This window comes from Symphalangus syndactylus, chromosome 20, assembly GCF_028878055.3.
Source record: "Symphalangus syndactylus isolate Jambi chromosome 20, NHGRI_mSymSyn1-v2.1_pri, whole genome shotgun sequence".
In the NCBI taxonomy this organism is placed as follows: Eukaryota; Metazoa; Chordata; class Mammalia; order Primates; family Hylobatidae; genus Symphalangus; species Symphalangus syndactylus.
This window is the reverse complement of record NC_072442.2, coordinates 11,945,929-11,960,278: the sequence shown is the minus strand read 5'-3', so window position 1 is coordinate 11,960,278 and position 14,350 is coordinate 11,945,929. Positions and strand designations below refer to the sequence as shown.

Here is a 14,350-nt window from a genome sequence, read left to right as displayed (position 1 = left end):
TTAAATATGTTTTCACATATTCTGAAATTGAACTTTGGTGCAAATGTGTTCAGATAACCCATCTTTGGAAATAAGACAAATAAGAATCCATAATCTGAGGTGGGATTGAAAACTCGGGAGCCAAGGAACAAAGAGAGACTGAAGAGGGTGACTCCAGGCTTCACTGATCTTTCGGGCTTGGCTGGGCACATCACTTATCCTAAGCCTCAGTGTCCTTATCTGCAAAATGGACATAATATCTCCCTCTAGAGACTTGTTGTAAGGCCCAAATGAAACATAACAAACAGCCTGCCACAAAGCAGGACCTCAATACATGGCAACTATTTAGATCATGTTCCATAGAGAACTTCCTAGCGGGAGCGAATGTGATGATTAGCTGATCTAAGTATTTTAAGAGAGGGCTGGAAGAAAAAGAGGTGGTTGACAGTTTTCTCACCGTAAATTTCCAAACCAGGCAGAGTGACAACAACCAGGTTTCAGGGCCATCAGAGCTACACCTGGGCCATGAATAGTGCCTACACCAAGGTGACTACCCCACCCTGTGATGACACCCCTAGGAGAGGCCTCAGTCTTCTCACTCCCTCCAACTGCAACAAGCTCCTGGGGGGACAACCACATGGTTTTGTTTTGCTTTGTTTTGTTTTGTTTGGATACAGAGTCTCGCTTTGTCACCCAGGCTGGAGTGCAGTGGCACAATCTAGGCTCACTGCAACCTCCGCCTCCTGGGTTCAAGCAATTTTCCTGCCTCAGCCTCCCGAGTAGCTGGGATTACAGGCACCTGCCACCATGACTGGCTAGTTTTTGTATTTTCAGTAGAGATGGGGTATTACCATGTTGCCCAGGCTGGTCTCTAACTCCTGACCTGAAGTGATCTACCCTCCTCGGCCTCCCAATGTGCTGGGATTACAGGCATGAGCCACTGCACCCAACCTGATATTTTGTTTCACTGGTAAATTTGCCAAAGGAGAATAAACCAAGCTTTTTCTTCATTATTATTTTCAACCACATTTTACACATTTTATGAAACCCCTGAAGCTCACTGCTTAGGGGGTGTTCCACAAAGGCCGATTAACTAATTGATTCTCAGGAAGCTGTTCAACCAGTTTCCATTTGATAATAACAGTAGCCTCTTGCTGAGATTTATCACAATTGACTCATTCAAGAACACAATCCTCTCTGGCTCAGAGTAATAAAGCCTGGTAACAAAATTCTGCTGAAACACAAAACAAAACTGCTCCACCAACTGATGGTAGGAAATCATAGTACAGCCAGGTTCCGTCAAAGCCTAATCAAGGCTAACACGTCCATGGAGAACTCGACGTGACAGATAACATAAAGAATATTTATAATCGAATTTGACATGCTCTCATCACTTTACATTAATAAAATGGAAATGTCACATAAAGGGATTATTTTTAAAGAGTTTACTGGTAAACTTATAATTGCTTTTGACAGACATGGGTGACCCCTTCTGTGACTAATTTCCCTCATAATTAAATTTGGCTTCCGTGAATATTAAAGTCAGTTCTGAGGCCTTAAGCAATACCTCTGCAAGGCAGTGAGTAGTCTGAGATGAGGTGACTGGACCATTAAATACACAACTTGGGGAAATCAGCATGAAGCTATGAAGAGTCAAAGGCCTATTTAAAGAAAATCCAAGGAAAAGCCAGGTGTTTTTCCTGACTTTAATGTACTGTGACCCCAAGGATGAAGGTGTATTCTGACCTCTGACTTGTGACTCTTGCCTGTTTTTAGGCACAGGCTTTAGATTCTCTTGTTCTCACACATTGGACAGAAACCATGAGGTAAGGGAGCTACAGATTTGAGGTGGAACAGATAATGGGAACGACAGCGAGCAGATTAGACTACCGGATGAGAAGGAAGAGTGGAAGCCCAAAGAGAAACAGAGGACCAGAGGCACAACACTCGAGAATGACCCAACTTTCTCGAGGAGGGCCCCTGGTCCATCCTCACAGGGAGGGAACCATGGTGGAAGAAGATATGGAGGTGGGATTAAGAAGCAACCACTGAAACATCAAGTAGGCTGCGCACAATGGAGAAAGCGGCAAACTGTTATGAATGGTGATGAACACCTGTAAAAAGCAAAATAATAATACCCCATGCCGAAATAGAGAAGGGGGCATAAATTCATCTTCTGCCCTTCTCTTTCTTACTCAATTCTCCTAACCTTTGGCACCCTTAAGATATCCCAGATGTACTAAATGAAAGGTTTACGTGAATATTAAAGTCAGTTATGATGCCTTAAGCATACCTCTGCAAGGCAGTGAGTAGTCTGAGGTGAGGTGACTGGACCATTAAATACACATCTTGGGGAAATCAGCATGAAGATATGAAGAGTCAAAGGCCTATTTAAAGAAAATCCAAGGAAAAGGGCACATCTACTCATCTTTCTACTCCGGTTCTACAGTACCTTCCATTAGCCCTTGAGTCTTCCCGGATACTAGGAGAGACAGGATTAGGTGTGTATGAGGGTGGGGTGCTTAATCATTAATCCAGTCAACATCTGATATACCTGGCCCTGTACTACTCAGGAAGAAACTAAAGACACAAAGGAAACACAGTAGCCTGCTCTTTTAAGAGGCTTGATTCGTTCTGAGAAACAAAGTGGCATGAGGCAAAGGCATAGAATTTAGAATCTGAGGAATGGGATCAAATCTTGCCTATGCTATGTAATAGCCATTTTCATCTCGGAAATAAATCAGTTTCTGTTAGTCTCAATTTCTTCATCTGTTAAACAGAGTTAATAACAGAACGACTTCACAGGGTTGTCAAGAGCATTGGTCAGGCGCCAGGCATTTCCATCAGTGACCCATCGTTCTGGGATTTCTACAGAAGTGCCTCATTCCTCTCTCCACAGTCTCCTCCATTCTGTGACCTTCAAGAGTTAAGGACAGGTGAGAGGTCAAAAAAAAAAAAAAGGTGAAGGGGGAAAATGCCTCTAAAACTATATTCAGATCCCAATGTGAAGGGTTTCTTTAATGATCAAATCATGAAGACTGTTCACTGCATTTCTGCTTATTCAGTGAGCCTGTGCAAGATGTCCATTTTCTTCTACATGTAACTAGAAACCAGGAGCTATGCTCACATATGCCCCAAAGTCCTCTTGATAAAGACTAATGCTTCTAAGGCAGTGTGATGTTGGCTGATCAGTGCCGTGACCATGCACAGTCTTGGGCTGGGCTAAGATAAACAAAGGCGTGCAGAATAAATCAGAAAGCTACACAGCTCACTCTCAGGCAGCAGGCAGGGCTTGCAACACATACTAAAGTAAAAAGGACAACTCACCAACGTGACTGAAGAGGTCATATGGCCAAGGATGGTGGGAAAATGGGAACACATCAAATAAGAGTCCACACTTAAATCACAGACAATACAACACACAGGAGAATTGCTTAAACCAACATAGAACATTCTCCAAGTCACACCAGGCAACAGAACTTGGTTGGAATTTAATGAGCTGAGAGCATCTCAGGATTCCACAAAGCTGTTCAAGTGAGGTAGAAAGCTAACAGGGAGGTATTTTTCAAAATTTCAATTCTCCTCATCTTAAATTATGGTTAATTAACACATGCACAAACTTTTTTTTTTTTTTTTTTTTTTTGAGAAGGAGTCTTGCTCTGTTGCTCAAGCTGGAGGACAGTGGTACGATCTTGACTCACTGCAACCTCCACCTCCCGGGTTCAAGCAATTCTCCTGTCTCAGCCTCCCAAGTAGCTGGGACTACAGGCACACGCCACCACGCCTGGCTACTTTTTGTATTTTTAGTAGAGATGAGGTTTCACCATATTGGTCAGGCTGGTCTCAAACTTCTGCCCTCAGGTGATCCACCTGCCTCGGCCTCCCAAAGTGCTGGGATTATAGGCGTGAGGCACCGTGCCCAGCCACAAACTTTTTTTTTTTAAGAGTTGAGGTCTCTCTTTGTCACTCAGGCTGAGTTGCAGTGACATGATCATAGCTCATTGCCATCTTGAATTCCTGGGCTCAAGTGATTGTCCTGCCTCAGCCTCCTAAGTGGCTGGGACTACAGATGCAAGCCACCACATCTGGCTAATTTTAAAACATTTTGTAGAGACGGGGTCTCACCATCTTACCCAGGCTGTTCTCAAACTCCTGGGCTCAAGCGATCATCCCACCTCGGCCTCACAAAGTGCTGGGATTATAGGCATGAGCCACCACACCCAGCCAATACACAAACTTCTTGATCAGTTCACCATGTATAATACATGTTAACCACTAATTCCTATCTCCTGGCCAAGAAAAATTGATTTTTCAGGAACAAGCTCCTTCCATGAAATTAAATGCTATTAAATGCTATTATAAACAACTAAACTTTCTTTATTCTGCAGTTCTCATAAATGAAGAGTTTTAACTCATACTGTACACAACTCTTAGCTAACCTATTAGTTTTCTCAGAATACTTGCTTCGTATTTTTTACCCAGGATTAAAAATGTAACTATAGCTTGAGAAATCCTCGAGTCTTAATTATAAAATTAAAGTACTTACTGACAAGGTAAGTTGGATTTCTTTATGATTGTAGTTTTTGGAAATCCTTTTCTTCAAAGCTTTCACTGCATCTTTTGGCCTACGGCAATAAATACACTGAAATCACCAATTTAGGCATTGCTGAAAACAAGCAGTCTCTCTGAAAAGCAACATGCATTCGGAGAGAGGAAAGGCTAAGGAGCAGAAAACCAAGGCCTTGGTTCTACTGTGGGACCCTACGCAAGTGACTTAACTTCTTAAACCTAAATTTCTTCACGCATACAGGCAGACAACACCACCTACCCCCTTATGAGAATCAAATAAAATATTTTCGTATAAGACTATTACCTAGAAAGAACTACCCATGAAATGTGCTCATTCCTGTATCCCTCTATCAATGCACAGAACCAATTTATAGGAAATGCAACTTCTGAAACAATGAATGTTACCATTTTTATTAAAACTATTAGTATTTCCTGAGCACCCTATAGACAAGGGGATGTAACAGGAATTACAACAAACTAGGTCAGGTGCCAACACGCCACGATTTTATGCTACAAAGAAAGGACTGTTTATAAGGATCCAAATTTACTTTAAGATTCTCTTTTTGTATTATCAATGAATTGGTATTATCAATGAAAATGTTCCCAGAGGAACTAAACATGGTAAATAGGATTATAGGAAAAAAACCATACACACTTAAAAGTACTAACCATAAGCACTTTCCATTTATTTATAATCAATGATTAACTTTGATGTTTTCTTTATCAACATAAGCTAGACTAAATCTCTTTTACTGTCAGTTATCACTTTAATATGCCCAGGAAAATTACCAGAATTGTGTTCCTTAGAACAACTTGTAATTGACTACAAGCAAACCAGTTTGCTCTTCTTAATAACTTTTTTCTTATAACTTCGATTCTCAAAAGTTTAAGAAGTTTAAGAACAAAAGATAGCACATGCTATAAGAATACAGCTTAAACATGGGTGAGTTGACATTCAGAAGGAAAAAAATTGCCCTGTGACAGGGAGGAAAAAAGACTGCTAGATTGTTTCCTGGTTACTAAAAACAATTGCCCAGAAATAGGTCACCACCAGGAGTCAACCAGCTTCTTGATAATATTTGACGGTTTCATCAAATACTGGCACTGGGAGCTGGAGATACTCCTAAAGAAGGAAACAATCTCTCTTTTTCAATCTTTTTTTTTTTTTTTGAGATAGAGTCTTGCTTTGTTGCCCAGGCTGGAGTGCAGTGGCGTGATCTCTGCTCACTGCAAGCTCCGTCTCCCAGGCTCACGCCATTCTCCTGCCTCAGCCTCCCAAGTAGCTGGGACTACAGGCACCCGCCACCATGCCCGGCTAATTTTTTTTTGTATTTTTTAGTAGAGATGGGATTTCAACGTGTTAGCCAGGATGGTCTCGATCTCCTGACCTCATGATCTGCCCGCCTCGGCCTCCCAAAGTGCTGGGATTACAGGCATGAGCCACCGCGCCCCGCCTTTTTCAATCTTTTAGAAAGAAGGAATTTGAGCTTCACAGTGACAAAATTTGAAACTATTAAAGAAACTGCCAAGAGGAGAAAAATTATAGTGGATTTATGGATACTCCACATGTTGAAGCAAGCAGCTGCCCCAATATTTCAACCTGACAAGTCTTCAAAAGATAGAGGGTGCCTAATGAATGATGAAAACACTCTTTCAACAACAAAACCGAAACATTTGCAAGAGAAAACGTGCTGTAGTTCTGATGCTTCTTATCAGAGGCAAATACATGGAAACCATGTTGTACTCACCCATCCTGGGTAGTGTTAATTATGTCACAGATGTGCATGAACTGGCCCCAATCTTCAGTCTGAACTCCAGCAAATGTAGCCTTTTCTGCCAAGAAAAAGCTGTTGAGTCTGAGCTACAACAGAATAAAAAATGTCTGGTATTCCTGAAATAATCTGCCTAGGCTGCACTAGCAAGTGTCATTAAGTTTATATTGCCAAAGGGCAAAGTGATTTTTTTTGGAACAGTTCTCAGTAATTCAGGAATCAATCAGAACCCAAGTGCAGAGCACTGCTGCAGCAACAGTAATGAGTGACCTATTAAGAAAGACCACAAGCATAACACCTGGCCACAGGCCCGGGACAGGCCAGCTAAATCTCCGCCTGCCTGGCTTTCAGAGAAGGGAACTAGGGCTTAGTGAGCAGCTACCTACAAGGTGAACTGCATAGTGCTAAGTATTTTATCATATGCAATCTCATTTAACCCACTGTTAGAGATGATGAGATAGAAATTCAGAGAGGTTAGGAAATTACCAAAGTTATACAGTCAGTATGAAGTAGAATTGGCATTCAAATCTACGTTGTTTGGTCCCACTGTTTGTTTTTAAAAATAATGTATTCTCTGCGGGGACAGGAAGAAAGAACTTTTAAAGGAGAGAAGTAATCCGTTGGTTTTAGGAGCCAAAACATTGGCACAACTCCAAATAAAAGTAATACGTTTATTCTCCTATCATCTTAATCTCATGATTCCTTCTAATTTTACCAATTATTATAACTTCAACCAACGCTTGCAAAGACACTGCTTATCTCAACTATGTAAAAACTTCCATTGCATACGCTTTTACTATCAGCCTTAATTATTTCAAACTGGCGCTGGATAACTATCCGAACTAATAATAATAAGCATCTAAACTAACCACAGCTGCATCAGGCTGACCAGAATGCTTCTGCACTTGGAACTCTATGATTAGATAATCAGGCATCTTTCTCTCTCCAGACAGCCCCTTTAAGAATACAAGATGTTATCTGGAAAGGGTAATGGAACACTCAGTATGAATGCGCTAACATCTTCCTAAGAAGGACAAGATCCCTAAGCATGAAAACACGGGGTTCTGGGGGAAATGGAGAAAAAAACAAAAAGGATAGAGAAGGGGAAGAATAAGGACTTGCTTGGGGGAACCCCAAAGTTTAGCTTGCTTTCAATCAAGGAAAAGAACCACTTGAGGCCGGGCCCGGTGGCTCACGCCTGTAATCCCAATCACTTTGGGAGGCCGAGGTGGGTGGATCGCCTGAGGTCAGGAGGTCGAGACCAGCCTGGCCAGTATGGTGAAACTCCATCTCTACTAAAAATACAAAAATTAGCCTGGCATGGTGGCACGTGCCTGTAGTCCCAGCTACTCGGGAGGCTGAGGAAGGAGAATTGCTTGAACCGGGAGGCGGAGGTTGCAGTGTGCCGAGAGCTACTGCACTCCAGCCTGGGTGACACTCCCCGTCTCAGAAACAAAAAACAACAACAAAAACCTTGAATTTGGCACCGAATGGACAAAACTTATCTTCCTAGAAAACTCCTATTCACCCTTCAAAAGCCAAGGCAGAATTCATTTCTCCCTTCTCCTAAGTTTTGTGTGTTTTGCATTTTCTTGCATTGCAAAGGTGCCACGCAAACCTGTGCCCGTCTTCCCTACAAAAGAGTTCGTTCCCTCAGGTTTGAGACCACGTCTCACCTTGTCCTCACCAGTGCCTGATCCAGGTCCAGGCACATAGCTGACAGTTAGTCCATGTTTACAGAATTAAAAAGTTAAGCAGATGAATTGCTGAAGTTTCGTTTGCCTATGAAGATACAGTCTGAACCCATTTCTGCTCGGGGTTCATTCTAATATCCAACAAAGCACAGCCATTAAGGGAAAGCATCTCCTCAATGGTAGCTACTCTGACCATCTTATAAGGATGTGTAAACTAAGGTTCTGTTTAAGTGGTGTGTTCGGTGTCACAGCAGTTAGTAGAGCTGTGATCTAAATTTTCCAAATCTGGGCCTCCTTACTACAATGTACTACTAGGTTCTCACGATTTCATCACCCCACTAAGTTCCTGACATCATCACACTTTGCCTGGCATTAATATGCACTCGTGCCACACCCAATTCCCAAGGGAGGAATCAGGGACAAGAAGGAGCAGTGAGCTACTGCTGGTAAGAGTCCAATCACTGGCTTCTACATACATCATGCAAGGTACATCCGGAGGAGAGAGAAATCATTTAGGTGGATGCCAGTGTAGTCCCTAGTGGCCTGCGAGAGACCTCCGTGGCCCCAGATGGCTCCTCTGTTCCCCTCCTCTTCACTCCAATGCCAAGCATTTTCATTCTCTTTGTTTACCCAGAAAAGCAGTCCAGGTTGTATAAGCTTGGCACTAGAGAAAACTGGTTTGGGGAGACCTGCCCCTCACAGTAAGGCCACATCACTTAGTCTCCCAGAGCCTCCTCTTCTGATCTGTAAAACGAGCGTAACAATACCGTGCCCTGGAGAGTGTGCCTTTAGGAAGAACTTTCCCCTGGCGGAGAAGTTTCTGGTGTCTCCTGGTGGAGGCCCAAACACTCCATGCCTGACTCCCGCGGTTCACCTGTTTGGTTCCACTCCCCAGGAGGCATCGAAAGGAAGGTACATTTTTGAGAACTGAGGTTCTACAGTGAGTTGGCCAAGAAGGAAACGACGAAAGGGGGCCGGGTGGAATGCGGGTGCCCTGGGAAAGTTGCGGGGGGAGGGGAAGGATTTTTTCAAGTTGGACTAACTCCGTCCTCTGCAGGCCGAGAACGGATCAAGCAGGAAAGGATCCCACGGTCCCCTGCCTGCCTGGGCGTCTCTCCCCGCGCCTCCTTACCTATAAGGTGGCCCACGGAGGTCGCGTAGGGATCCCGGTGACTCTTGCCAAACGCCATGGTAGCGCCAAAGAGCCGGGCCCAGGAAATCCGCCTCCACCGCTCTCCGGCTCCCGACTCCACCCGCTCGGTACCCTTGGCTCCTCCTCTTCGCCCGAGCGCTTCCCGGGCTGTGGCGGAGGCGGTGCGTTCTGCGCTGCCGCTGCGGGGCGCGGGCACCGAGCGTGAGGAGCTGGGCGCGGGGCAGGGACGCGAGGGCTGAGCTTCGGGACGCCCGGCGCACCTGCAGCGCGTCCTGCGGGACCTGCGAGCAGGCTGCACTGCCGGCTGCAGGTGGCACAGGCGGGTAGTGGCGGGTGTATGGAGCCTGCGAGAGTGGCGCGGCCGCCCGCTTGGATCCCAGGTGGGCTCTTCGCCCGGTGCAGGAGGAGCAGGCAGCCCAGAATCTCCAGCCTGGGAATTAGAGACCCAGGCTTTGATCCCGCCGCTTGCTGGGCACATTCTCACTCTTCTCTGCGCCTCTTTGGCTGCCCTGGGTAGACCAAAGATAATAGGGGGTTAATAACACAAATCTCAGAATTGTGAGAATTAAGGGAAGGACGTAACCGATTAGGTCGGTGTCTGGTACTCACAAAATAGTTAGCCACTGAATAAATTGAATAACTAGAAATATTTACCCTCGACCTGCCTTCGCCCTAGAGATCCGGGAGGGGAGGTGTGCGCCCTGCGCTTTAAAGCTGCAGTCGTGTCTAGGAGGAAGGATTGGCTTCGAATTTAGGGCTTCCCAGAAGCAAGCCCTCTTTGTCTCTGTCCTATTTCCTCGAGGGACCACAGGGCGCCGCCAAGCAAGCTTGTTTTCTAATCCCACCTTCTGGGACCCGCGTTTTCCAGCCTGATTCTAAAAACGGGAGAGGGGCTTTCCGTTTCCTCTGGCAAGGAGTATGCTTGGCGTTAGGCCTGCTTTGTAATGTAGGTCGGAGTCTGAGAAGCCCAACACCTTTCCAGCTGCCCCTTCAGAACCAGAATTTATTTCCTATTCCTTTGCATTCAATTAACATCTGATTGGCGATGTTAACAATCTCCAGCCAGCAGGAGCCTGCCAGAGTGAGGTGTCCCCAGGCGATGTTAGATAGCCATAGATGAGCTCCTGGTGCTTGTAGATCCTGTTTCCTGTGGTCTAACTGGCACCCATTTCAAGTCTGTTTTTTAGCCCTGGAGATGGTGACTAGGGAGACGAAGGGGACCTGTTTTGACTTATGTCCGTGGTCTTGTGAATTTTAATATAGAGGTCAAAACCAATTGCCATGCACTCCAAGAGGCTAACATTTAAGTATCTCTAACTCAACTATTTATAATTTTTCTTGACCAAAGTGAGCCAAAACCTGGGATTCTAAAATCTAGAATGAAATATTCTTGCTATGTCTCATAATGGGATTTGTCCCACGTGGAACTAATATTCTCCACCTGCCTATTCAGGGCGAGTAGCTATTTCAGATGTTGCCATTTATCAACTTCCTTAGTCATCACTACAGCCTCTGCTGACACTGTTGAAAACCTCTTTTGTGACATCACCAACCTAATCTGTATTCCATGCTACAGCTTCTAGAAAGTATTTTGCCTTTTCTGCAACCTAGAATCAACCTACAATCTCTGAAAAAGAAAACCAATTTTAGCTTAGGCCAATGTTGGTGTCAGTGGCCTACCATCAGATAATGAGAACGAGAAAGGAACCAAGTACCCAGAGATAGATTTTTTAACATACTTCCACGTGGGAGGTTTTTCTTTTCTTCTTCTTCTTCTTTTTTTTTTTTCTCCTGTGTCTGATTTCCTTACATGACAGGACTGAGGCACCGAGAAAGAGGAGAAACAGTAGCAAGGAGTGTCTTCTGGACTTGATGCTTGGGTGAACAGAACCAAGGTTGATGAGTACTACCTGTGTTCTATCTCAGCAACGCCTGGCAGAAGTGTTTCTCTCTCCCTGCGCCCTCCAGGGTGTTGTGGTGGTTGTTGCAGCCTTCTTTTCCTGTACTCTCTTCCTTTCTCCCTGATCTCTCTTCTCTCCAGGCGTGAAAATCAACGTGGTTAATTTTAGTGAAGTCTAGCAGCAGGGACAATAGAATTCACAGCTAAGTTGAGGTCAGAGAAGGAGCAGAATCCCACAAGGGGAAAATGACACCAGGAGTAAAATCTTACCACAATTTCAATTCCAAGAACACTTAGTCAACATTTATTTATGTAAAACGTGCTAAGTGTCTGCAACTAGAAATCTATCTTAATCTTCACAATCCTGGGAGGTGGGTAGTATTAACCTCGTTTTTACGAATATATAATCTGAGATTCAGAAAGATCAAGCTTATAAATGGCTTCACTAAAGTTTGACTCATGGTTGCCTGGTTCCAAAGCCTGTATTATTGTCACTAGGTGAATCTGCTTATTGAGCCTGATGTCTTACTTTTTTAAGGGATCTGCTTGATTCGGTGTAGGACCTCTTGAAGAATACAGGAATAGGGGAAGTCATATACTTTGCTGGCACAAGGTCCTGCTTTTTTTCTGTTCTTGTTCAATAGTGAATATTTTCTGTGCTAGAACTATATGCCAGATATGTTCTAAACATATTTCATGCGTTATCTCATTTAATCACATAGTAACGTTATGAGACCAGTATCATTATTACTTTATTTTCCATATTAGAAAAACCAAAGTAATGGCTGGGCGCGGTGGCTCACACCTGTAGTCCTAGCACTTTGGGAGGCCGAGGCAGGCAGATCACCTGAGGTCAGGAGTTCAAGACCAGCCTGGCGAACATGGTGAAACCCTGTCTTTACTAAAAATACAAAAGTTAGCTGGGCGTGGTGGCAGGCGACTGTCATTCCAGCTACACAGGAGGCTGAGGCAGGAGAATCGCTTGAACCCGAGAGGCGGAGATTGCAGTGAGACAAGATTGCACCACTGTTCTCCAGCCTGGGCAACAGAGTGACTCCATCTCAAGAAAAAAAAAAGAGGAAAAAAAAGGTCAATAATTTTTCACATAGTCACATTGCTAGGGAAGGACTGTCTAATTCCAGAACCTGTGACTTGAACGGATGTGCTATGTCATCTCTTATGGATAGAGCTCTAGATGGTAGGTGGTGCCCTTCACTAGTTCACGTTTTGAAAGAAGTGGGTTCTAGGGGGCAGTGTCTGTAGATTGAAGTGACCGAACTTGGCAAATACACCTGTGTAGAAAACAAAGATAACCCACCATCCTGATTCATGCAGCTAAGAGATTTTTGCCTTCTCATTTGTTTTTGTGTGTGTGTGTTGTGTGTTGGTTTTTTTGTCGTTGTTGTTGTTGTTTGTTTTGTTTGTTTTTTTGAGATGGAGTTTCACTCTTCTTGCCCAGGCTGGAGTGCAATGGCACAGTCTCAGCTCACCACAACCTTTGCCTCCAGGTTCAAGCGATTCTCCTGCCTCAGCCTCCCTAGTAGCTGGGATTACAGGCATGTGCCACCACGTCTGGCTAATTTTGTATTTTTAGTAGAGATGGTGTTTCTCCATGTTGGTCAGGTTGGTCTCGAACTCCTGACCTCATGTGATCCACCCGCCTCAGCCTCCCAAAGTGCTGGGATTACAGGTGTGAGCCACCACGCTGGGCTTGTTCCTTGTTTTAATATTTAAATGTGCTCCCTATAACCCTCCTCATAGTGTATCCACTAGCCTTCTCATTATCCTTCTCTTTTTCCATGAGTCTAGTTCCAAACACTACCTACTCTCTCCCCCAACTCTGCCACTATAAAAACTAACTTTCATAGCTATGTGATCTTCAGCTTTAATAGTCATCCTCATCCTCTTTGACCCTCTGCACCACCCATGTGATGGCCCTTCCTTGTTAGCCAGCCTTATCTTTCAGGACACTTCTCTATCCTACTTTTTTTTTTTCCTCTCTCTCTCTCTGACTGCTAATTCTCAATGATCTTCATTTGATTCTATTTTCTCTCCATTCTGCTAGACCTAAGTAAGTCTTCCCACACTTCCGAGGTCCACCTTTTTCTCTTTCTGCATTTCTCTCATCCCACCTTCTCCTTGTCTCTTCTTTATGAAGTCTTTTCTGACAACTCCCAGAAGAATTGAACTCTTCTTTTCTGTCCCAGGTACAGATTTCTGTCTTAGAGTCCACAACACATTATATCACTGATTTGTTTAGAAATTGTTCCCTGCCTCCTAGATATAGGCCCCACAAAGGAAAAGGACCCATTTGTAGGACTTGGTGTCCTGACACTCAATAGACCTTAAGGGATTTTTTTTTTTTTTTTTTTTTTCCTCTGAGACAGAGTTTCACTTTGTCACCCAGGCTGGATTGCAGTAGTGCAATCTCAGCTCACTGCAACCTCTGCCTCCCAGGTTCAAGCGATTCTCCTGTCTCAGCCTCCCAAGTACCTGGGATTACAGGCACACGCCACCATGCCTGGCTAATTTTTTTCTTTTTATTAGAGACAGGGTTTCACCATCTTGGCCAGGCAGGTCTTGAACTCCTGACCTCAAGCGATCCACCCACCTTGGCCCCCCAAAGTGCTGGGATTACAGGCATGAGCCACCATGCCCAGCCTAAGGGATGTTTATTGAATATATTAATGAATGGCTCCTCAAAATCTTAAGTTGCTGTGTCCTTCCTGAGATCCAGCCCTTAATTCCCTCCTGGATGCCTTGTTGAAACTTGAACTCAGTATGTCTAGAATTATACTCATCCTCTTTCTCCATTATCTCAATATCCTACCTTACTTACTTGTTTTGACCGTAGTAGTCATACTCAACCATATGCATAGAAATTTCTGGGTTGCTGTAAAGACTAATGATATCTGGGTCCCACCTCAGAGATTCTGATTTAACTAGTCTTGGAAGCCTCAAGGTTATCAAGAATTTTAAAGGTCCCTGGATGGGCTAAAGGTACCATAAATTCCCAAACAGAAAATCTTGGAAGTTGTCCTCAACTTTCATTTCAGTCAGTTCTGGATTTCTCTATGTTCTTCTTTGCCTCTCTCCTTGCTTTTTCTTCTCTATGGACACCGTCCAGTCCAGAAATTGTCGATGTCATAAGCCTTAATACTGTTTAGGGATGAAACTAGATTGAAGTTCAGGCTTTCCTGAACGCAATCAAATCCCCGTGCATTTAAAGACATATTATTTCTCCTTAAAATGGACCTTCTTTTGTACAATGTCTTGCCCATTT

At 44.1% G+C, this 14,350-nt stretch overlaps 1 protein-coding gene across 6 annotated transcripts in view; it reads right to left on the bottom strand.

Moving 5' to 3' along the window:
* The window catches only part of TOM1L1 (target of myb1 like 1 membrane trafficking protein), a 64,924-nt gene extending 54,318 nt beyond the window's left edge, over nt 1–10,606 (bottom strand). Inside the window, exons 1-4 of one of the 6 annotated variants that reach the window (XR_008653278.2) lie at nt 9,822–10,606; nt 9,147–9,676; nt 6,297–6,381; nt 4,526–4,604 (exon numbers count right to left, since the gene is read on the bottom strand). Coding sequence is in view for 4 of the 6 variants with exons in the window: in XM_055258751.2 (XP_055114726.2) it covers nt 4,526–4,604; nt 6,297–6,381; nt 9,147–9,645 (663 nt within the window). In the remaining 2 variants the exon portion in view is untranslated. Of the gene's footprint in view, nt 1–4,525; nt 4,605–6,296; nt 6,382–8,490; nt 8,714–9,146; nt 9,677–9,821 lie in introns of those variants that run through there. The other 5 variants (XM_055258751.2, XM_055258750.2, XM_063629917.1 and 2 more) reach the window with 5 other exon arrangements.
* Between the last annotated feature and the right edge of the window lie 3,744 nt (nt 10,607–14,350).